Source organism: Lissotriton helveticus, chromosome 6 (assembly GCF_964261635.1).
Source record: "Lissotriton helveticus chromosome 6, aLisHel1.1, whole genome shotgun sequence".
NCBI lineage: Eukaryota > Metazoa > Chordata > Amphibia > Caudata > Salamandridae > Lissotriton > Lissotriton helveticus.
The window spans coordinates 2,131,377,442-2,131,401,854 of record NC_136067.1 but is presented as its reverse complement, the minus strand read 5'-3'; the positions used below and the strand labels follow the sequence as shown (position 1 = coordinate 2,131,401,854).

General features: G+C 52.0%; 1 protein-coding gene across 1 annotated transcript in view; it reads right to left on the bottom strand.

Moving 5' to 3' along the window:
• The window catches only part of LOC144764110 (uncharacterized), a 267,723-nt gene that overhangs the window by 200,869 nt on the left and 42,441 nt on the right, over window positions 1-24,413 (bottom strand). The window contains exon 2 of the mRNA XM_078650278.1: window positions 8,038-8,158. Within this exon, the coding sequence (XP_078506404.1) occupies window positions 8,038-8,158 (121 nt within the window). The remainder of the gene's footprint in view (window positions 1-8,037; window positions 8,159-24,413) is intronic.

Here is a 24,413-nt window from a genome sequence, read left to right as displayed (position 1 = left end):
ACATGCCAGAAGGCTACCTCCTCTCGTACCGCGACACCTGAACATGCCAAATGCTACCTCCTCTCGTGCCGCCACACCTGAACATGCCAAAATGCTACCTCCTCTCGTCCAACCACACCTGAACATGCCAAATGCTACCTTCTTTCGTGCCGCCACACCTGAACATGCCAAATGCTACCTCCTATCGTGCCGCCACACCTAAACATGCCAGAAGGCTACCTTCTTTCGTGCCGCCACACCTGAACATGCCAAATGCTACCTCCTATCGTGCCGCCACACCTGAACATGCCAGAAGGCTACCTCCTCTCGTGCCGCCACACGTGAACATGCCAGAAGGCTACCTCCTCTCGTACCGCGACACCTGAACATGCCAAATGCTACATCCTCTCGTACAACCACACCTGAACATGCCAGAATGCTACCGCCTCTCGTACAACCACACCTGAACATGCCAAATGCTACATCCTCTCGTACAACCACACCTGAACATGCCAGAATGCTACCTCCTCTCGTCCAACCACACCTGAACATGCCAAATGCTACCTCCTCTCGTGCCGCCACACCTGAACACGCCAGAAGGCTACCTCCTCTCGTCCAACCACACCTAACATACCAAATGCTACCTCCTTTCGTGCCGCCACACCTGAACATGCCAGAATGCTACCTCCTCTCGTGCCGCCACACCTGAACACGCCAGAATGCTACCTTCTTTCGTGCCGCCACACGTGAACATGCCAGAAGGCTACCTTCTTTCGTGCCGCCACACCTGAACACGCCAGAATGCTACCTTCTTTCGTGCCGCCACACCTGAACATGCCAAATGCTACATCCTCTCGTACAACCACACCTGAACATGCCAGCATGCTACCTCCTCTCGTCCAACCACACCTGAACATGCCAGAATGCTACCTCCTCTCGTGCGCCACACCTGAACATGCCAGCATGCTACCTCCTCTCGTCCAACCACACCTGAACATGCCAGAAGGCTACCTCCTCTCGTACGCCACACCTGAACATGCCAGCATGCTACCAACTCTCGTGCCGCCACACCTGAACATGCCAAATGCTACCTCCTCTCGTGCCGCCACACCTGAACATGCCAGAAGGCTACCTCCTCTCGTGCCGCCACACCTGAACATGCCAAATGCTACCTCCTCTCGTGCCGCCACACCTGAACATGCCAAATGCTACCTCCTCTCGTGCCGCCACACCTGAACGTGCCAGAAGGCTACCTCCTCTCATGCCGCCACACCTGAACACGCCAGAATGCTACCTCCTCTCGTGCCGCCACACCTGAACATGCCAGAATGCGACCTCCACTCGTGCCGCCACACCTGAACGTGCCAGAATGCTACCTCCTCTCGTCCAACCACACCTGAACATGCCAAATGCTTCCTCCTCTCGTACCGCCACACCTGAACATGCCAGAAGGCTACCTCCTCTCGTCCAACCACACCTGAACATGCCAAATGCTACCTCCTCTCGTGCCGCCGCACCTGAACATGCCAGAATGCTACCTCCTCTCGTGCCGCCACACCTGAACATGCCAAATGCTACCTCCTCTCGTGCCGCCACACCTGAACATGCCAAATGCTACCGCCTCTCGTGCCGCCACACCTGAACATGCCAGAAGGCTACCGCCTCTCATACAACCACACCTGAACATGCCAAATGCTACCTCCTTTCGTGCCGCCACACCTGCACATGCCAAATGCTACCTCCTCTCGTACAACCACACCTGAACATGCCAAATGCTACCGCCTCTCGTGCCGCCACACCTGAACATGCCAAAATGCTACCTCCTCTCGTCCAACCACACCTGAACATGCCAAATGCTACCTCCTCTCGTGCCGCCACACCTGAACAGGCCAGAAGGCTACCTCCTCTCGTGCCGCCACACGTGAACATGCCAGAAGGCTACCTCCTCTCGTACCGCGACACCTGAACATGCCAAATGCTACATCCTCTCGTACAACCACACCTGAACATGCCAGAATGCTACCGCCTCTCGTACAACCACACCTGAACATGCCAAATGCTACATCCTCTCGTACAACCACACCTGAACATGCCAGAATGCTACCTCCTCTCGTGCCGCCACACCTGAACATGCCAGAAGGCTACCTTCTTTCGTGCCGCCACACCTGAACATTTGCAAAAAACAACAAGTGATGGACTGAATGTGGATCAATGTCACACACTCCCCCAGTCAAAAGATCTGGGCCCAAATCCATCGTTTTTTTGCACTCCACACCACCCTGGGTCAGATAATGGCTTCATGCAAATCAGCTCTGACCCTGTTGCCCCATGGGAACAGTCCAGTCCGAACTACAACAGCCATATCTTTCCCAGACCGGAATCAAGCATCCGAGGACCGGACCGGTTTCGAGGTAACACCTCTCTTCAGCCCGGCTAGCTTGACTCCAAGTGGTGTGGAGTGCCTGGGACCCACGTCTGGGCATCCCCAGCGCACTTAGGGCGGCAATTGCAAAAACAAGCATTTACAATGCAATGGTTTTGCCTTTGTTAAAGTTAGAGCTATTGGCATTGCTCTTGACATTATTTTTATTTATGTTTTTTTTAAACATAAATAAATGGCATTGTCATTTACAATGCCACTAGCTTTATCTCTAGCAAATGACACAAACAAACACACACAGAGCCCCCCCACACACACCCACACAGAGCCCCCCCGCACACACAGCCACACAGAGCCCCCCGCACACACAGCCACACAGAGCCCCCCACACACACAGCCACACAGAGCCCCCCACACACACAGCCACACAGAGCCCCCCACACACACAGCCACACAGAGCCCCCCACACACACAGCCACACAGAGCCCCCCACACACACAGCCACACAAAGCCCCCCACACACACAGCCACACAGAGCCCTCCACACACCCACACAGAGCCTTCCACACACACCCACACAGCACAAGCAGGCAACAGGGGCACACGGAGGCACAAGCAGGCAACAGGGGCACACGGAGGCACAAGCAGGCAACAGGGGCACGAAAACGAAAACGGAGGCACAAGCAGGCAACAGGGGCACACGGAGGCACAAGCAGGCAACAGGGGCACACGGAGGCACAAGCAGGCAACAGGGGCACACGGAGGCACAAGCAGGCGACAGGGGCACACAGAGGCACAAGTAGGCGACAGGGGCACACAGAGGCACAAGCAGGCGACAGGGGCACGAAAACTGAGGCACAAGCAGGCGACAGGGGCACACGGAGGCACAAGCAGGCAACAGGGTCACGAAAACGAGCACAAGCAGGCAAAAGGGTCACAAGCAGGAATTGTAATTTAGACGGGGCTGAAGTGGAGAATGGTCAGTAGGGAAGTAGTGCGGCTGGTGCAGTGGTACCAGGCTGAAAGGTGAGAGGGGCTGTCTGCACCCCAGTTTGGACAGTTTCCACTACCTAACAGGGATTGGTGGGAGGGGGCGTACTTCTTGCTTGCTTTAGGACTGTTACTTCGGGGACGCAGTGCACGCTCTTGCCTGCTGCCTGCTGCTGCCGGGACACGACAACAGGCAGGGAGAGGACAGGCTGGGAGAGGGCAGGGAGGGGACAGGCTGGGAGAGGGCAGGCTGGGAGAGGGCAGAGAGGGGACACGCTGGGAGAGGGCAGGTTGGGAGAGGGCAGGCTGGAAGTGGACAAGCTGGGAGAGGACAGGCTGGGAAAGGTCATGAAAGGGACAGGCTGGGAGAGGGCAGGCTGGAAGAGGACAGGCTGGGAAAGGGCAGGGAGGGGACAGGCTGGGAGAGGGCAGGCTGGGAGAGGGCAGGCTGGGAGAGGGCAGGCTGGGAGAGGGCAGGCTGGGAGAGGGCAGGCTGGGAGAGGGCAGGCTGGGAGGGGGCAGGCTGCGAGAGGGCAGGCTGCGAGAGGGCAGGCTGCGAGAGGGCAGGCTGCGAGAGGGCAGGCTGCGAGAAAGTCCGGAAGAAGGAAAAGGTGTCATTGCACCTCAAGCCCTCACAGGGGATGCAGAAAATCATTCTTTGGATAGGTAACAAATAATGAAGCCAAAAGGATGGGCCAACCCACTCATCCATCACTACCATGCCTTACACAGAATCGTGCCAAGGGTGCACACTGGTGATCTGTGCATTTCACGATCAGGTTCCACCCCCTTCCTCGCTGACACTCTTAATCACAGAGATGTCACATGCACTAGGAACACTTACTCAGGCTGCCTCCGCCGGCTGCTCCTGCGCTGTGCGAGGCCTCGCGGGGCCCCCCGGCCGGCACTGGGGCGCCCCCGGGGCCGGCTCCGGGCGGAGTGCACCCGCTTTGCCTCTCAAAATGCCCCGGGTTAGAGAAATAGTCCCGCAGACGCGGCAGCTCGCGGCCGCTCTCCAGCAGCTCAGTGTGCAGCTCCAGCGCCGTCAGCACCAGCTGTTCCCGTAGGAGTTGAGCGGCCAGCACATCCAGCGGCACCGAGCGCGGCTCCGCTGCAGGGCCCGTGGGAGGGGCCGGTACCGGGGGTCCAGCTGGTGACAGAGCAGGCTCCGAGCCGCCTGACGGGGACAAGAGGTCTGCCGCGGTCTCATCTTCCTCTTCCGAGTCGCTCAGGAAGGGGTTAACTGAGGCCCCGGGAGCGCCAGCCATGGCGAGGCACCGGGCTCTACTTGACGACCTCGCCCGACACCAGCGCAGACCGGGAGCGGTGACAGCTGAGCAACAGCGCATGCGCAGCCCTAGGACAGCCAGGCCAACCCACGGTACCTGTCAACAGAGACAGAAAAGAAGGACTAAACCTGACATCTGCAAGGGGAGCCTGCGCACGAGCTGTCTCGTGACACCCCTTTTCTTTGTTTATGACATTTCTTCTCACGTGACCTGCTCTATGTTCTGGGGAGCGGACATAAAATCCAGATGGGAGAGGCTGCGTTGGTGGTCATTCGTGAGAAAAGCGGACTTCGCCTCTGTCTTATATTTGCTGCTGCGCACTCTCAATATAAGGTTCCCCATATGCAGGCGAAAATCTAGAGTGGGTGCAAGTTACCCAGGGATATAAGAAACGGGGAATGGAGTCAAAGCATCTAACCACGCCCAAACGGTGTTGAATCGGCCAGCTACACCTAACATGGCGGGACATTAGGTCCGACGTGTGGATATATGCGGCCTAGTGTTTGATTTTGTGAATCTCCCCTGCGCTTAGTGATAAGTAAATACACAGCAAAATAAACGTAGCATTAGTTCGGAATCTGAAACGATTTCTTCTGGCGGACGAAGTTATAATAGTTTATGCACCAATTTTAGCAGTGGTTAGAATACAGAGGTTCAAAATATTCTTTGTTGAGCAAATAACTGAAATAACAAGCGGGAGGGGGCGGGAAAGGGGGAGGAGAGACGCTGACGACGGCCGGCCGGAGCACGAAGGCGGGCACCAGGAAACAAGCGGGAGGGGGAGCAAGGGAGGTGCCGGCAATGCCGGAACAGACTCGGGGGCGTTCCCGGCGTCGCGTGACGTCGGCAAAAGCCAAAGAATGTCGGCAACGCCCCCGTGTCTGGTCCGGCATTGACGGACAGGCCCCTCGTCCAATGGCAAGGCTCCATTTACGGAGCCAGCCAATGAATGAGGAGGGCCGACCCAAAGCACACTACAATTCTCATCAGGTTTTCGCCTGCGCGAAAAAGATGCGCAGAGCGCATCTTTTTGGCGAGGCAAAACCTAAACAACAAGTGATGGACTGAATGTGGATCAATGTCACACACTCCCCCAGTCAAAAGATCTGGGCCCAAATCCATCGTTTTTTTGCACTCCACACCACCCTGGGTCAGATAATGGCTTTATGCAAATCAGCTCTGACCCTGTTGCCCCATGGGAACAGTCCAGTCCGAACTACAACAGCCATATCTTTCCCAGACCGGAATCAAGCATCCGAGGACCGGACCGGTTTCGAGGTAACACCTCTCTTCAGCCCGGCTAGCTTGACTCCAAGTGGTGTGGAGTGCCTGGGACCCACGTCTGGGCATCCCCAGCGCACTTAGGGCGGCAATTGCAAAAAACAACAAGTGATGGACTGAATGTGGATCAATGTCACACACTCCCCCAAGTCAAAAGATCTGGGCCCAAATCCATCGTTTTTTTGCACTCCACACCACCCTGGGTCAGATAATGGCTTTATGCAAATCAGCTCTGACCCTGTTGCCCCATGGGAACAGTCCAGTCCGAACTACAACAGCCATATCTTTCCCAGACCGGAATCAAGCATCCGAGGACCGGACCGGTTCCGAGGTAACACCTCTCTTCAGCCCGGCTAGCTTGACTCCAACTCGGATGCTTGTTTCCGTTCTGGGAAGGACATGGCTTTTGTAGTTCGGACTGGACTGTTCCCATGGGGCACAGGGTCAGCGCTGATTTGCATATCGCCATTGTCTAACCCAGGGTGGTGTGGAGTGGAAAAACGATGGATTTGGGCCCAGATCTTTGGACTGGGGTGAATGTGTGACATTGATCCACATTCTGTCCATCACTGTTGTGTTTGCAATTGCCACACCTGAACATGCCAAATGCTACCTCCTATCGTGCCGCCACACGTGAACATGCCAGAAGGCTACCTCCTCTCGTGCCGCCACACCTGAACATGCCAGAAGGCTACCTCCTCTCTTACCGCCACACGTGAACATGCCAGAAGGCTACCTCCTCTCGTACCGCGACACCTGAACATGCCAAATGCTACCGCCTATCGTGCCGCCACACGTGAACATGCCAGAAGGCTACCTTCTTTCGTGCCGCCACACCTGAACATGCCAAAATGCTACCTCCTCTCGTCCAACCACACCTGAACATGCCAAATGCTACCTTCTTTCGTGCCGCCACACCTGAACATGCCAAATGCTACCTCCTATCGTGCCGCCACACGTGAACATGCCAGAAGGCTACCTCCTCTCGTGCCGCCACACCTGAACATGCCAAATGCTACCTCCTATCGTGCCGCCACACCTGAACATGCCAGAAGGCTACCGCCTCTCGTGCCGCCACACCTGAACATGCCAAATGCTACATCCTCTCGTACAACCACACCTGAACATGCCAGAATGCTACCGCCTCTCGTACAACCACACCTGAACATGCCAAATGCTACATCCTCTCGTACAACCACACCTGAACATGCCAGAATGCTACCTCCTCTCGTCCAACCACACCTGAACATGCCAAATGCTACCTCCTCTCGTGCCGCCACACCTGAACACGCCAGAAGGCTACCTTCTTTCGTGCCGCCACACCTGAACATGCCAAATGCTACCTCCTATCGTGCCGCCACACGTGAACATGCCAGAAGGCTACCTCCTCTCGTGCCGCCACACCTGAACATGCCAAATGCTACCTCCTCTCGTGCCGCCACACCTGAACATGCCAGAAGGCTACCTCCTCTCGTGCCGCCACACCTGAACATGCCAGAAGGCTACCTCCTCTCTTACCGCCACACGTGAACATGCCAGAAGGCTACCTACTCTCGTACCGCGACACCTGAACATACCAAATGCTACCGCCTATCGTGCCGCCACACGTGAACATGCCAGAAGGCTACCTTCTTTCGTGCCGCCACACCTGAACATGCCAAAATGCTACCTCCTCTCGTCCAACCACACCTGAACATGCCAAATGCTACCTTCTTTCGTGCCGCCACACCTGAACATGCCAAATGCTACCTCCTCTCGTGCCGCCACACCTGAACATGCCAAATGCTACCTCCTATCGTGCCGCCACACGTGAACATGCCAGAAGGCTACCTCCTCTCGTGCCGCCACACCTGAACATGCCAGAAGGCTACCTCCTCTTGCACCGCCACACCTGAACATGCCAGAAGGCTACCTCCTCTCTTACCGCCACACGTGAACATGCCAGAAGGCTACCTCCTCTCGTACCGCGACACCTGAACATGCCAAATGCTACCGCCTATCGTGCCGCCACACGTGAACATGCCAGAATGCTACCTCCTCTTCTGCCAGAATGCTACCTCCTCTTCTGCCAGTCTGGAGTTTGAGAACATAACAAAGGGTAAAGGTTTCCATTTTTACCTAGTGACACCAGGGCGGAGTGGATCTCCTCCATGACGTTTCTGTAGAGCACCTTCTGCCACTCTTCCAGCCGTCCCCACTCCTCCTCCGTGAAATAGACAGCGACATCATGGAAGGTCACCTGAAACCACAAGCCACATCGATCAGCCAAGTCCACTCCATTCTCAAGATAGAAAAAAAATCCAAACAATGCTATCATTTTGAAGGGGCTCAAGTAAAGTTAAGACTACACACAGCATTAACCTGGAGCATGCGAAGTGTGAATTCTGCACTTTAAAGGAGTACGAGTAATTAAGCTTTCAGCAGACGCCTGTTAATACCTAAATCATGAGCCGACAGCTGTGAATAGCTAAGCCATGAGCAGACGCCTGTGAATATCTAAGCCATGAGCCGACGCCTGTGAATCTCTTAGCCACGAGCAGACGCCTGTGAATATCTAAGCCATGAGCAGAAGCCTATGAATATCTAAGCCATGAGCAGACGCCTGTGAATATCTAAGCCATGAGCAGACGCCTGTGAATATCTAAACTATGAGCAGACGCCTGTGAATATCTAAACTATGAGCAGACGCCTGTGAATATCTAAGCCATGAGCAGACGCCTGTGAATATCTAAACTATGAGCAGACGCCTGTGAATATCTAAGCCACGAGCAGACGCCTGTGAATATCTAAGTCATGAGCAGAAGCCTATGAATATCTAAGCCATGAGCAGACGCCTGTGAATATCTAAGCCATGAGCAGACGCCTGTGAATATCTAAACTATGAGCAGACGCCTGTTAATATCTAAACTATGAGCAGACGCCTGTGAATATCTAAGCCATGAGCAGACGCCTGTGAATATCTAAACTATGAGCAGACGCCTGTGAATATCTAAGCCATGAGCAGACGCCTGTGAATATCTAATTCATGAGCAGACGCCTGTGAATATCTAAGCCATAAACAGACGCCTGTGAATATCTAAGCCATGAGCAGACGCCTGTGAATATCTAATCCATGAGCAGACGCCTGTGAATACCAAAGCCATGAGCAGACGCCTGTGAATATCTAAGTCATGAGCAGAAGCCTGTGAATATCTAAACTATGAGCAGACGCCTGTGAATATCTAAGCCATGAGCAGACGCCTGTGAATATCTAAGCCATGAGCAGATGCCTGTGAATATCTAAGCAATGAGCAGACGCCTGTGAATATCTAATTTATGAGCAGACGCCTGTGAATATCTAAGCCATAAACAGACGCCTGTGAATATCTAAGCCATGAGCAGACGCCTGTGAATATCTAAGCCATGAGCAGACGCCTGTGAATAGCTAAGCCATGAGCAGACGCCTGTGAATACCAAAGCCATGAGCAGACGCCTGTGAATACCAAAGCCATGAGCAGACGCCTGTGAATATCTAAGTCATGAGCAGAAGCCTGTGAATATCTAAACTATGAGCAGACGCCTGTGAATATCTAACCTATGAGCAGACGTCTGTGAACATCTAATCCATGAGCAGACGCCTGTGAATATCTAAGCTACGAGCAGACGCCTGTGAATATCTAAGCCATGAACAGACGCCTGTGAATATCTAAGCAATGAGCAGACGCCTGTGAATATCTAATTCATGAGCAGACGCCTGTGAATATCTAAGCCATGAGCAGACGCCTGTGAATATCTAAGCAATGAGCAGACGCCTGTGAATATCTAAGCAATGAGCAGACGCCTGTGAATATCTAATTCATGAGCCGACGCCTGTGAATAGCCAAGCCGTGAGCAGACGCCTGTGAATATTTAAGCCATGAGCAGACGCCTGTGAATATCTAAGCTATGAGCAGATGCCTGTGAATATCGAAGCCCTGAGCAGACGCCTGTGAATATCTAAGCCGTGAGCAGACGCCTGTGAATATCGAAGCCATGAGCAGACGCCTGTGAATATCTAAGCCATGAGCAGATGCCTGTGAATATCTAAGCCATGAGCAGAATGCCTGTGAAAATCTAAGCCATGAGCAGACGCCTGTGAATATCTAAGTCATGAGCAGACGCCTGTGAATATCTAAGCCATGAGCAGACGCCTGTGAATATCTAATCCATGAGCAGACGCCTGTGAATATCTAAGCCATGAGCAGACACCTGTGAATATCTAAGCTATGAGCAGACGCCTGTGAATATCTAAGCCATGAGCAGACGCCTGTGAATATCTAAGCCATGAACAGACGCCTGAGAATATCTACGCCATGAGCAGACACCTGTGAATATCTAAGCCTTGAGCAGACGCCTGTGAATATCTAAGCCGTGAGCAGACGCCTGTGAATATCTAAGCCATGAACAGACGCCTGTGAATATCTAAGCTATGAGCCGACGCCTGTGAATATCTAAGCCTCGAGCAGACGCCTGTGAATATCTAAGCCATGAGCCGACACCTGTGAGTATCTAAGCCATGAGCAGACGCCTGTGAATATCGAAGCTTTGAGCAGACGCCTGTGAATATCTAAGCCATGAGCAGACGCCTGTGAATATCAAAGCCATGAGCAGACGCCTGTGAATATCTAAGCCATGAGCCGACACCTGTAAATATCTAAGCCATGAGCAGACGCCTGTGAATATCTAAGCCGTGAGCAGACGCCTGTGAATATCAAAGCCATGAGCAGACGCCTGTGAATATCTAAGCCACGAGCAGACGCCTGTGAATATCTAAGCCATAAGCAGACGCCTGTGAATATCTAAGCCATAAGCAGACACCTGTGAATATCTAAGCCATGAGCCGACACCTGTGAATATCTAAGCCATGAACAGACACCTGTGAATATCTAAGCCATGAGCAGACGCCTGCGAATATCTAAGCCATGAGCAGACGCCTGTGAATACCAAAGCCATGAGCAGATGCCTGTGAAAATCTAAGCCATGAGCAGACGCCTGTGAATACCAAAGCCATGAGCAGACGCCTGTGAATACCAAAGCCATGAGCAGACGCCTGTGAATACCAAAGCCATGAGCAGACGCCTGTGAATATCTAAGCTTTGAGCAGATGCCTGTGAATATCTAAGCCATGAGCAGACGCCTGTGAATATCTAAGCCATGAGCAGACGCCTGTGAATATCTAAGCCCTGAGCAGACGCCTGTGAATATCTAAGCCCTGAGCAGACGCCTGTGAATATCTAAGCCCTGAGCAGACGCCTGTGAATATGTAAGCCATGAGCAGACGCCTGTGAATATCTAAGCCATGAGCAGACGCCTGTGAATATCTAAGCCATGAGCAGACGCCTGTGAATATCTAAGCCATGAGCAGACGCCTGTGAATATCTAAGCCATGAGCAGACGCCTGTGAATATCTAAGCCATGAGCAGACGCCTGTGAATATCTAAGCCATGAGCAGACGCCTGTGAATATCTAAACCATGAGCAGACGCCTGTGAATATCTAAGCCATGAGCAGACGCCTGTGAATATCTAAACGATGAGCAGACGCCTGTGAATATCTAAGCCATGAGCAGACACCAGCTGGGAGCATATTCATACTTAATGTTTCATATACATGCGTTGCAGAACTGAACTTCTTGTTGCCAGTTCTGAGACAGGAAGTTGTATAAGACAGCAGGTAGAGCGGTTACAATGACCCACCCACACATGACAGAGTGACCACGTCATGGTCAGGCGGTGGAAGGGCCGTGGCTACAATGGCTTCACCTGACCATGAGGCAGTGAACCAGATCACCCAATACAACAGCTTCCTCCAAAGCTCAACAATAAGAATAACAATCATAATAGTATTAACAAAAATCAAACACCCCTGCAACACCTGTGACACACCATCAAACCTCGTGAGGGGCTAGTCGTGTATCATGGACTCTCTGCAGAGCTTGTAACTCAGTCCACTCTTTTATAAGTCCTTACAGACTCATGGGAACTATTTCACCAAAGCACAGATCAGACTTGATGTAACTTTTCTCGTTCATTTCTAGGGTTTGTGTTTGATCCAAGTCCTAATGGCTTCAATGATTTTGGACAAGGCTAGGAATTGGCCTTTTTCCTCCATAAACACACGGGCCTCATTACGATGTCAGGCAGAAGGCCATCCGGCAGCTCGTCGGTGGCAGTCCACCCGACATCTGAGGCATCTGTCCGACCGCCGTATTATGATACATGCGGTCCGAGAAATGCCTGCGGGGGGAATCTGCTTTGCCTCCAACAGGCTCAAAGGGTCAGTTAGGGCTGCGGGCAGTTCGTAATCCTCAAAATGGAGGCAGTACCTGCTCAGGCACCACCATGGGGATTACGATAAAGCTTTCTGACAGCCTTTTCATGTTGGTCCTTCCGCCATGAAAAGACTGGCAAAAAGGGTGTTTTTCGGGCCCCTAGCAGGACCCTTGTCCCCCATTGCCTTCTGCTCTGGGCCCTGGGGAGCACCCGTGGGGCCACCCTAAAAATACATGTATCGTGTGGCAGGCACTGCATGGTGTCTGCATGTTTCAGAAGTGTATTTTTGTATTGCGGCTTATGCTGTGACCTGCATCATAAGTCGCAACAGGAAAAATACACTTTCTGACCGCCGTTAATATGGTTGCATCATAATTATGGTAGCTGGCTGACCGCCGACTTTGTCAGGCCGTCCCGTATCCGCTACGATGCAAGTCAGACGCTCGACCGACCAGCTTCGTAATGAGGCCCACAGACTTGTTTCTTCGTCATCAACACAGCAGAGATTGTGCAGACTGCAAAAGTGGCAGAGAACCACAAAAGATTTAATTTTCATTTGAAGAGCTGCAGTGAAAGAAGGGAGCCTTCGTTAGTTGCGGTTTTCCACTACAGCACTGAGCACCTTCGACCAGGTGACACTACTACTTGAGTGGTTGTGGTTCACACACCTGCACGTGAGCGAGAACCTAGACTGCATGTTATTTACTATACAAACATACATATATACATACACAGGTGTGTGTGTGTGTGTGCGTTTGTGTGTGTATGTATTCTGCAAATTTCAAACAGCCTCAATTCTAGTTGTTTACTCAGAAAACCATCACAAATCCTCCCGAAAAAAGAAACACAAGAGCAAAGTTGGCTGCGTGTCAGAGTTTCGTTTAATCTAAAATACGAAGCAAGGCAAAATGCATTGTACGGAAACCAGCTGTCTAGAAGCCAGCTACAAACACTCACGAAGATATAAAGACTCACATCCCAACCACAGTCCATACTAATATTATAAAGAGAGAGCCCAAACCTTGGAGGCGGGTAATCTCAGTAACCACAGCACCAATCACAACACCCAATACAGCGTTGGAAAGGGCAGTTGCAGCAGAAGGACATAGGCTATGCAGACGGCCACCATATATATATTTTTTTTTGCAGAGTTTTATATAGCGGAAACTTGACCAGAACTGAATCAGGTATCAGAGCGCTTTACATAGCACCAGTTACGTTACATGAGGACACACATTCATTTTTGTTAGGCACGGGAAGATTAAGTGATGCGCCCAGAATCACAGGATGTTTGGCATCGTTACCAAGACTCGAACCCAGATCCCCAGGTCAGAGGTAGAGCGCCTTAGCCGTTAGGCCAACTCCTCTATACATTTAAAAGGTAAAAGAACCGTGCCAGCAAAGTAGTCCCTTGTGGGCGTGTCTGCTGTGGGCGTGGGCTGGGGGCGTGACTAACGCTGGGGGCGTGTGGTACGGCCATCACATCGTGGGCTGTGGGCGTGTGTTGGGGCGTGACAAACGCTGGGGGCGTGACAAACGCTGGGGGAGTGACAAACGCTGGGGGCGTGTGTCCTCCCTTCATGCCATGTGAGTCGTACATACAAGCGCCACTTATTTTGCTGCGCAGCATCAAGGGGCACGCTGGGGGCGTGAGAAACGCTGGGGGGCGTGTGTCCGGCCTTCATGCCATGTGAACGCAATTGCGCCTCATCAAGGGGCGCGCTGGGGGCGTGAGAAACTCTGGGGGCGTGTGCAACGTTCTGCCCTTCATGCCGTGTGGGTCATACATTAATCAGAAGATCGTCTGCTGTGGCCGTGTGCTGGGGGCGTGACAAACGCGTTCACCTGGAGGCCTGGTAAGTAACGTTACTGCAGCCTCTCCTGCGCGCTGTTACTGAACTCTCTCATTCAACGAAATTAGACGCGCAGGCTACCATCAACCAGGGCTCTAGCTGGGCTCAGGCGGCGGATCAGTACACTAATTACACGCGCCCGATAACATCAACCAGGGCTGCTGCTGGGCCTCAAGCGGGGGAAGGCGCGCCTGCTAACATCAAACAGGCCTGCATCTGGGCCTCAAGCGGGGGAACACGCAAATGAGTGTGTCTGCCGGGACAATTACTGCAGCCTCTCCTACTCGCTGTCACTCAACTCTCTCATTAAACGGATTTACCCGCGGCTGATAACTCTCTCATTCAACGACATTACACGCGCCTGCTAACATCAACCAGGGCTGTAACCGGGCTCAGGCGGCGGATCACTACACCAATTACACGCGCCTGCTAACATCAACCAGGGCTGCAGCTGGGCCTTCTCCGTCCCTATTCTAATGAAACAAAAAATGTTGTCTACCGCGAGATTTTAAAATAAATTGCCCTTGCCAAACACACACATTCTATTTCATACCCGGACAACGTCAGGACGGGCTGCTAGTCTCATAAACACAAGTCTTGCGCTTTCTCCTCACCCCACCAGAAGCAGGCATCTCATCCCTTCCTGACAGTACAGTACCTCGAGGTGCCACCACCTGGTCAGTAAGCAGTGGGATAACAACCAAGCACATATTGTGTAGTGTCCCCATGTGCCCCTCTCAAGGCCATCTACAAATCAGGCTATTCACGTAATCTCTGAGGATCGCAGGGAATATGACAAAGGTTGTGATCAAAATACCCTTAAGAAAAGACCTCCTCCTGGTAATCAAAGTCTTCCTCCTGTGCCCTGTGACTCATCAACGAGGTTGGTGGCACTCACTGTGTGTTGTCCATTTTCCGCCAGCAACAAGCGGTCTTGTCTCCTCTACAAATCCTGTATCTGATGCGGCCATGAGGATGGGCGACTGGACCAGAAGAATCTGTCATCTGGTGTTTGGATGACATCTGGTGCCCAGACGCCCACCACCAGTCCTCTTTTCTGCCCGAGGTCCTCCCTCGAAGGGTCGCCCTCTAGGGATGCTCTCAGGTTTGTGCCACCGTGCCTAGCATGGCATAGCCGAAGCCCTACAGGCGCCATGCAAGTCACACTACAGACTTCAGGGAGCAGCTCTGAAATAAGGCTATTCTCCTGGAAACCTCCATTAACTTTCGACGCCCCAACACACACACTTTCAGCGAAAAGGACAACAGCACTCTTTGGAGGACCCAACATATCAGCACATCTTACTTTATCCTTTCTTCCAAGATGAGATACTAAGTTAGCTTCCCCGGGGCTTCCCACACATGGTTTGCCCAGTGAACAGACATCAGTGCCCCGATGTGGTACCAAAGCTCTTGTAGACAAATTCACATATACCTGTTCAGAAAGCGGATCTACACTTAAGGAACACCACAGCATGGTAATAGCGCTGCGAGGGCAAAATAGGTTATTTAGCCTGATCAAACTAGCCATCAGAAAAGGAACTAGTATCACTGTATGTGCAAAACCTGGACTAGCTCAGTGGCCGCTTTATATATGTGGCACCGAAAAACCACAGAAACTGACTTGGGTTTTACAGTGTGAGGGTGGAAAACTTTAGGAGTGGGAGCAATCTGTAATTCCAAAATACAGGACCCCACCAAACAAGAGACGTAAACATTAGAGATTGGCTTATGGGGGACAGGGGTGATCGACCGCCATGCCAACTAACTTGTTTGTACAATCCAAGAAACACTTCAGAACACCCAAGACACCTAGCTTGAAGATTTGTATCCTCTATTCGAAAATGAATTTTAGAAAAATTACAAGACAAGGCTTCAGATTGCTACGTGTGACATTTTTGTAATTTCACTTCAATTATGAGTGATATTTTAATGACCCTAAGTGACACTTTCTCATAAGCACAATCAAGCAATGAAGACTAAGGAAACATATACATGTTAGAAACTACACCCATTTGAGCAACCAGAAACTCTAATATCTTAAAACTACTGCAAAGCACCAGAAATTATGAGAGTAAGGCACACATTACATCCAGCCAGGATCCTGTAGTAGACTGGACTATGATACTGCCTGCTCAACCCTAATAAGTGATTACCAGCACTGCTGAGCGGTGTCTGCCCCAGTGGGTGCCCCGCAGCACCAGATCTACCCATAGGCTGAGAGTGCGGCTGTTACAGAGATACTACAAACAGACCCTTGACTAAGTGGCACCAGCTTTGCTGAAAGTTGACAGGCACCAGTGTGGTTACCGTGCGCTGGTGCTGTCTGCACTGACTAGGGCTGGCTGGAGCTCAGGAAATCTCGTGGCCCTGGGAGGAGGAATCTCAGGCCAGTTCTCTATGAAGAGCTGGGTGTCCCACGGCGGCTTGGAGGTTGCGGCAAGCAGTTTTGTGCCCTGGGAGGATATTTTGGCCTAGTTGTGGAGTGCACCACTGCCTACTGCCCTCCATCGCACCAGCAGTCTGTGGATGTCACAGGCTCACTACAAACACTGGGCTCTAAGCGGACGCCGCTGCCGGCCCGCTGAGGGTTAGACAGGCGCAGGTGTGCTCACCTATGGTTGGGCAAGTGTTAAGCGGAACAGTCACTTACTTGGTTTTACTTGGGGCAGGAGCTGCAATTCGTGCGGGCCACCTCATGGCCACGGCGACTGCTCCCATGGCAACAAGCGCTGCCCGGCCACGATTCTGGGCCTTGCTCGGACACTCTGCCTGCACCTTGGTGGTCACTTATGCTCTGGGTTACTTACTCAACTGGCGGCGCCTCGGGTGAGTCAGGGGGCTCACTTTGGTTGCTGGATCATTCATTTTTAAATAAATAACGCGGTATGGAAGGTGCAGCGCTGCTATTGCCAGTGCAGCTGCTGTTCCCCAAAACGTTACTCGATTAAACTGGTAGCTCGTCACGCTGCTGCGGCAGCAGGACATCACCAGATCTCACCACCGCCTGTTGTGTGTGCCGCAAACCTCACAAGCAGGCTGTGATTAATGTCTAGAGCAGTTTTATGTATTGAAATATGCTGCGGCCCACGGTGTCGGAGGGGTGAATGATACTGTTACATTGTTAATAGCTGCAAACTCTGAGCCAGCCCCCCTGGGAGAAACGGGCACAGCACGCTGCCACTCCAGTTTCAGTGCTTGATTATGAGGATTTACTAGCACTCCTTGACAGCTCCGGAGGCGCTTTTAAGGGTGACTTTGCATTTCAATGCGGTGATGCGGACCACCACACTGAAATGCGTTAGTCTAACGTCTGATGTGTGGTACATGGCAGGGCTGCATACCTTTGCCCTGGTTGACTGTATTATAGTTGTATCTTTACAGTTGTTCATATCCCAGAAGCGGTGCAAAAGCATATTTGTAGCAGTGTAGATCCCTACTACTTGGCAGAACTTGGATGGCACAGTCTGCCTCTGTCAGGTGCTTAGGAGTAGTGTTTCGATCTCATGCATGCGGACCGCAGCAGAATCACTCAACCCTGTTATCCAACTGCTTTTATGTTACATGCTGTTTGGAGAAACTCAAGAAATAGATTAAAAAACAAAAATGCATGACGACCAGAGCGGGGCTTATTTTTTCTGCCTAGTTGCGTGTATTGAAGCAAAAGATGTGAAAGATGGCATGCCGACACGTTAGACGATGGTGTAAGCATAAATAAAGAGTTCATCAGCGAAGTGTGCTCTGCGTGTGAAGTGTTCTAGTGCTAGGAGAAACTATTCACACAATTTTGCAGTGAATATGTAGCAGTGTTGATGCAGGACTGTAGGAAAAAGGTAGAACATACACAGTCTCGCATTAGGATACCTACTATCTCTAGAGTGGTGAGCGTCACAGAGGCGAGGCAGCTTTAGGAGCAACACCAGCTGCGCCCCTGCAGACCCTCACCAGCTCCCCCTCACTGGCTCGTCAGCAGGTCTCCCTTTTCCCACCTTTGCTCAGCTGCCTTTAGACCGCATCTCCTTTTGCCTGCCTTGTTCGCCCTGGTTTGCCTTTTGTGTTGCATTTGCTGTGTTTATTAGTCTGTTTTACTTGCATTACTGTCCCTGACTAGTAAGCATTGCTGTTTCATTGTTTTGCTCTACAGGTGTTCTGCATTGATATTTGTTGTTTGGCTTTCTTGAATATTGATTGTGTCTGATGTGTCCAATAAATCTATTTCCCCCTAGTTTCTTTGTTTTTCTTGCTCACACTGCTCCTTCACATCCGTTCACTGCTCGCTTCCTGCTTGTCCTACCCACTGCCACATAGCGCCCCTCTCTTCTCCCAGGACCTACTTAATGGAGGACACAGCACAGGCGCACCAATAGCAAGCCTGTCTGCGCCCGTCCGTACCTGGACAGCAACCAACACCAGGAACTCTGGATCTCACGCTCCTCGCAGATAAACCACTGCGGAGCTCTGAGCCACAACAACTGCTGTCGCACTTCTCCTTGATCAACACATCTTTACCTGCTGCCATTGCCTCTTCGCCTGCAACGCAGGGACACCTGCACTCACGACAACCACTACCACGCTGACCACAACTGAGTCAGAACAACTCCACTGACTCCTGCTCAATGCTCGATCACGCTGTAAGCCCGCCACCGGGATTTGGGACACCATCACCTTCCTCACTGAAACTTGGCTCAGCCCCGCATCCGTACCTGACATGGTCTCAGCAATACCCAGTGGCTGTACGTTAGCAACCTGAGAATGCATCAACAAACATGGAGGTGGAATCACCATCATCCACAAAGACACAATCCACTGCCCCACCGCCGCAGACAACACCACCCCAATCATGAACACCTCAACTTCCAACTCAAAACTGATGGCGAGCCACCATCAGAGGCATCCTCGTCTACAGACCTCCAGGACCACGCCACAGTTTCTGCAACGCCATCCCCGAATTCATTGCACACTCGCCATTGACTCCAAACACTACATCTTCCTCAAAGACCTCAATTTTCACATCAATAACCTTAATGACCCCAACACAGCTAACCTCCTTGAAAGCATGAACAACATGAGCCTCACCCTTGGTTCAGAGGCCCAGGAAGAGTACCAGGAACGCCCGGTTCCAATTAATACAGCTCTATATCCTTCACAGAGCTTACCTCACCCCGCACAAAATAGCGCGATACTTTGGTGCGGAGGGCGCAGCGTGTCCTAGATGCACACTGTTGAAAGCAGACTTACTACACATGCTAAGGGACTGCCCGCACCTACAGGACTTCTGGAGGGAGGTGGGCGACACCTTGAACGCGGTTACTGACAGGGAGCTACACTACGATAGTGCGACTACACTCCTACACTGGTTTCCCCACACACGTAAGAATAAACTGACGAGCAAATTTATAGATATGGGCCTACTCCTAGCAAAGAGGGAGCTCACTAGGGGGTGGAAAGCGAAGGTGGCACCGACACATAGGAAATGGCTAGCGGAGTTCCAGAAATGGGCGGCAGCAGAGAGCACGATCAGGTATCAACTGGCTCGACGGGGGCCTGACGAGAAGGCCCAGGAGGTGGCACTAGCGTGGGAAACACTAGTCCAGGCACTTAGAGATAGTACACTGGAGAGCGAGGAGGAGGAAGAAGCAGAGGACCCTGGGGAACCTAGGGTGGCAATACCTACCACAGCTCCCACCATGGACACACACACTCCTTAGACATTTCCAATCTCCGCAGATCACCAACGCGCTCTGGCATGCGACACACCGGACACGGGACGCCATGGACCACCGTGGGAGGGGGGAGGGCAAGGGGGAGGGAAGGGGGGAGGGGGATTGCAGCATCCCATTGACATTGGGCTAACAGTTCGAACTGACCGGATGCTGGAAGGGGAGGGGTGATGGGGAGAGGACAGGAAAGTTAAAAGCAGACAGCGGTTGATCACTGGACACGCCATCGAGCAGTGGTGGAGGGGAAGCACTAGGTGAGACACTTTTCACCCAGCCCCAGAACTGTGGGTAATGTTGATGTGTACCATTTTGTTGACGTGATTGTGAGACACTGAGATCCCGCATGTGCCAACTTACGAAATAACTGTAATGCTTGACTTGAACTCTGCAATAAAAATTGTTTTACAAAAAAAAAAAAAACATGAGCCTCACCCAACTAGTCACCAACCCCACACATGGGGCAGGGCACACGCCCATCCCCATCTTCACAGCCAGCCACAGAGGCAAGTACAATCAAGTTCCTGAGCTCACCAGGACAGACCACTCCATCGTCCACGTCACCATCACAGTATCCCCCTGCACTGCCACCAAGCCGCCCAGCACCTCACACCGCAGCTAAAACAAAGCATCAGCCAACGCCCTCAACAGCTCCCACCCCGCCACCGCAAACAACGTAGAACAGGCTGTCAAGAACTTCTCCATCTGGATCACCGATTGCGAAGACAGAGTAGTCCTCGTCAAACCCACCAATCTCAAGAGAACCACCAAAGACTCAGCTGATACACGATGTAACTGAGAACCATGAAACGCAACTCCAATCAACTAGAAAGGAAATGGTGCACCCCACCGTCAAGACATTTTTCAACCACTACCACCAGCTCCTAAAAGAGATGATAAAGAACGTTCTAGCTGACCATATAGAAGACAGCTCTAATCACAGCAAAGAACTCTTCAAAACTGTCTCCAACCCCTTAGCCACTGCAAACATCCTCACCCCTTCCCAAGAACTCTGCTGCACCTTGACAGATTTCTTTCACAACAAGTTCTCAACCGTCTACAACCACTTCGAACCTCAACTTACTGCCCCTGACATCCTCATCCTCCTCATTCCCATAGACGCAAACTCCGACCACCGGATCCCAGCCTGGGACTAGCTCACCATTCAGTGCACAAAAGCCATCATGCACTCCGTCTACTCAGGAGCACCCACGCACCTGTCCCCACCACATGTTCAACCTGGTGAGCAAGATGATCAGCATCAAGCTCACCGCCATTCTCAACACATCCATCACCACAGCCACCTGCCCCGAGAATGGAAACACGCAGAAGTCCAACCCCTTTCCAAGAAACCTTCCTCAAGCCCCATAGAACTCAAGAACTACTGTCTTATCTGTCTGCTCCCCTTTCACTCCAAAGTCCTTGAATAGGCCATCACCCGTCAACTCACAGAACACCAGGAGAACAATCTTCTGGACACATCCGAATCTGCATTCCACTCCAACAGCAGCACAGAAACTGCCCTGATCGCAGCCACCGACATCAGAACCCTCCTACACCAGGGAGAAACGTGATCAAGATACTTCATCACATTGGAATTCAAGGAGAAGCCCTCATATGTATCACCTCCTTGCTCACCGGAATAACCCAGAAAATCTGCCTACCACCATTCACCTCGGAACCCAAACACATCATCTGGCGCGTTCGTCAAGGTCCGTCCCTCAGCCCTACATTGTTCAACACCTACCTGACACCCCTGGCCAACATCGTCAGAATGCATGAACTAACGGCATATCCTATACTGACGAGGCCCAGCTCATCCCCTCTCTATCTGAAGTCCCTCCACCACGATGGCCAACTTTCGCCGGTGCGTGACCAGCGTCGCCCATAACTGGATGCAAAATAACTGCCTTAAACTCAACACATACAAAAACTGAAGTACTGATCTTCAGGAACAATACCTCTGTGGAATGACTCCAAACTAGGGCCCTCACCCACTCCAACAGCCCATGCCTGCAACCTCGGCAAGCTCACCATGAAAAGCCAGGTCAATTAATTCTCCTCTGCCCGCTTCCTCACTCTTCGCCTGCTCCGTAAAATCTTCAAATGGCTCCCCCATCAGCACCAGACGCACTGTCATTCAAGCCCTAGTCACCAGCCGCCTGGACTACGGCAAGGCACTCAACGTAGGAATCACCACGAACCTCCTGAAGAGACTGCAGACCAGACGGACTTCAGCTCTAGACTCGTCCCTGACCTCCTCAAAGGGACCCACATCAACCACCACCTCAAGAAGCTCCACTGGCTTCCCATACAGAGGATAGATGTCAATTCAAGATGCTGATCCACATTTACAAAGCCCTGCACAACCGAGGACCAGCATACATCAACCACAGCTTGACGATTCAGCAACCCTCCAGACACCTGCACTCCACCTCCCTCTCCCTCGCACACACACACACTGTATCTGCCGAAACAACAGTGGAGGACGCCCCTTCTCCTACTTCACTGAGAAGCCCTGGACCAGTCTCCCCTGCCACCTTCGGACCTCACCCTTTCTTTTGGAATTTAGGACGGGACTCAAGACTTAACTGTTCAACTGAACCCACCAGAAGCAGCAAGGCTCTCAGTGCCTGGATACCCTCGCGTGTGACTAGTCGCGGTTTAGAAATCCTGTTTGATCATACCGAATTAACCACACAGTAGCACAGAGGCGAAGACTGACATTCCGGTGAGGGACGATATCAGATCAGTTATTATATAAGCCCACGCCACATACTACAGCCAACGCCTTGCCCTGCAGAGTCCACCACGCCACATACTACAGCCAAAGCCTCGCCCTGCAGAGTCCACCACACCACATACTACAGCCAACGTCTCGGCCTGCAGAGTCCACCGTGCCACATACTACAGCCAAAGCCTCGCCCTGCAGAGTCCACCACGCCACATACTACAGCCAAAGCCTCGCCCTGCAGAGTCCACCACGCCACATACTACAGCCAAAGCCTCGCCCTGCAGAGTCCACCACACCACATACTACAGTCGAAGCCTCGCCCTGCAGAGTCCACACGCCACATACAGAAGAAGCCTCGCCCTGCAGACTCCACCACGCCACATACTACAGAAGAAGCCTCGCCCTGCAGAGTCCACCACACCACATACTACAGAAGAAGCCTCGCCCTGCAGAGTCCACCACGCCACATACTACAGCCAAAGCCTCACCCTGCAGAGTCCACCACGCCACATACTACAGCCAACGCCTCGGCCTGCAGAGTCCACCAGGCCACATACTACAGCCAAAGCCTCACCCTGCAGAGTCCACCAGGCCACATACTACAGCCAAAGCCTCGCCCTCTAGAGTCCACCACGCCACATACTACAGCCGAAGCCTCGCCCTGCAGAGTCTACCGCGCCACATACTACAGTCGAAGCCTCGCCCTGCAGAGTCCACCACGCCACATACTACAGCCAAAGCCTCGCCCTGCAGAGTCCACCACGCCACATACTACAGCCGAAGCCTCGCCCTGCAGAGTCCACCACGCCACATACTACAGCCAAAGCCTCGCCCTGCAGAGTCCACCACGCCACATACTACAGAAGAAGTCTCGCCCTGCAGAGTCCACCACGCCACATACTACAGCCAAAGCCTCGCCCTGCAGTCCACAACGCCACATACTACAGCCAAAGTCTCGCCCTGCACAGTCTACCACGCCACATACTACAGAAGAAGACTCGCCCTGCAGAGTCCACCACGCCACATACTACAGCCAAAGCCTCGCCCTGCAGCCACCCCAGTTTAGCCAACAAAGTAAAGGATTTACGGCTATCCTGTCGCATAAATATGGCATGCCCAGCTCTTCATGCACTGAAAGATTTGCTGTTCCCCTTGGGACCCTCAAAATCCGTTTTAAAAAACCCAGGCCACCAGGTGAGGCATACCCCCATAACTCGCTTTCATAACATGCAATAGCAATACTCTTGGCTTGGTAGAGTTGAAGCAGTGCGACCACTGGACTGTTACCCATTTTTCTTGCAAAGTCATGTATTGCTGCATTTGATCTGGTTATCTCGCCCGTTTTCCTCTCTACTGCAGGTCCCCAATTTAATTGATATTCAAAAAGGACACCAAGGTACGAAAATGTTTTAGCTACAGGTATTTTTTCGCCGTTGACATTAAAAGAATTTGGCTTTTTTTTCCCTTGGCCTACCTTCATAACATATGATTTTGAGTTATTAATACTCAGGTCCCGGGACTTCATATAGGCGTGAAAAGAGTTTAACAGAGTTTGCAGGCCAATTGCAGTCCTGGATATCAGGACTGCGTCATCCGCATAGAGCAGGACCGGTAGGCCTTTCCGTCTAACATAGGGGTAATCTGCTCCTGTACTTAAAAGATGCTCTTCCAAGTCGTTGATGTATAAATTGAAGAGGAATGGAGCTAAGATACACCCTTGTCGGACGCCCCGATGAATTCCAAAGTCCCTCGTTACTTTTAGGTCATGTGTGTAACGGACATTTGCTCGTGTCGGAATGCATGTCGGCTAACAAATTAATCAATATAGGAGAGAGAAGTGGCTTCAAGTTTGTAAATAAAACTTTATTGTTTTTTACACCTCATACAGAAAAGTGACAAAG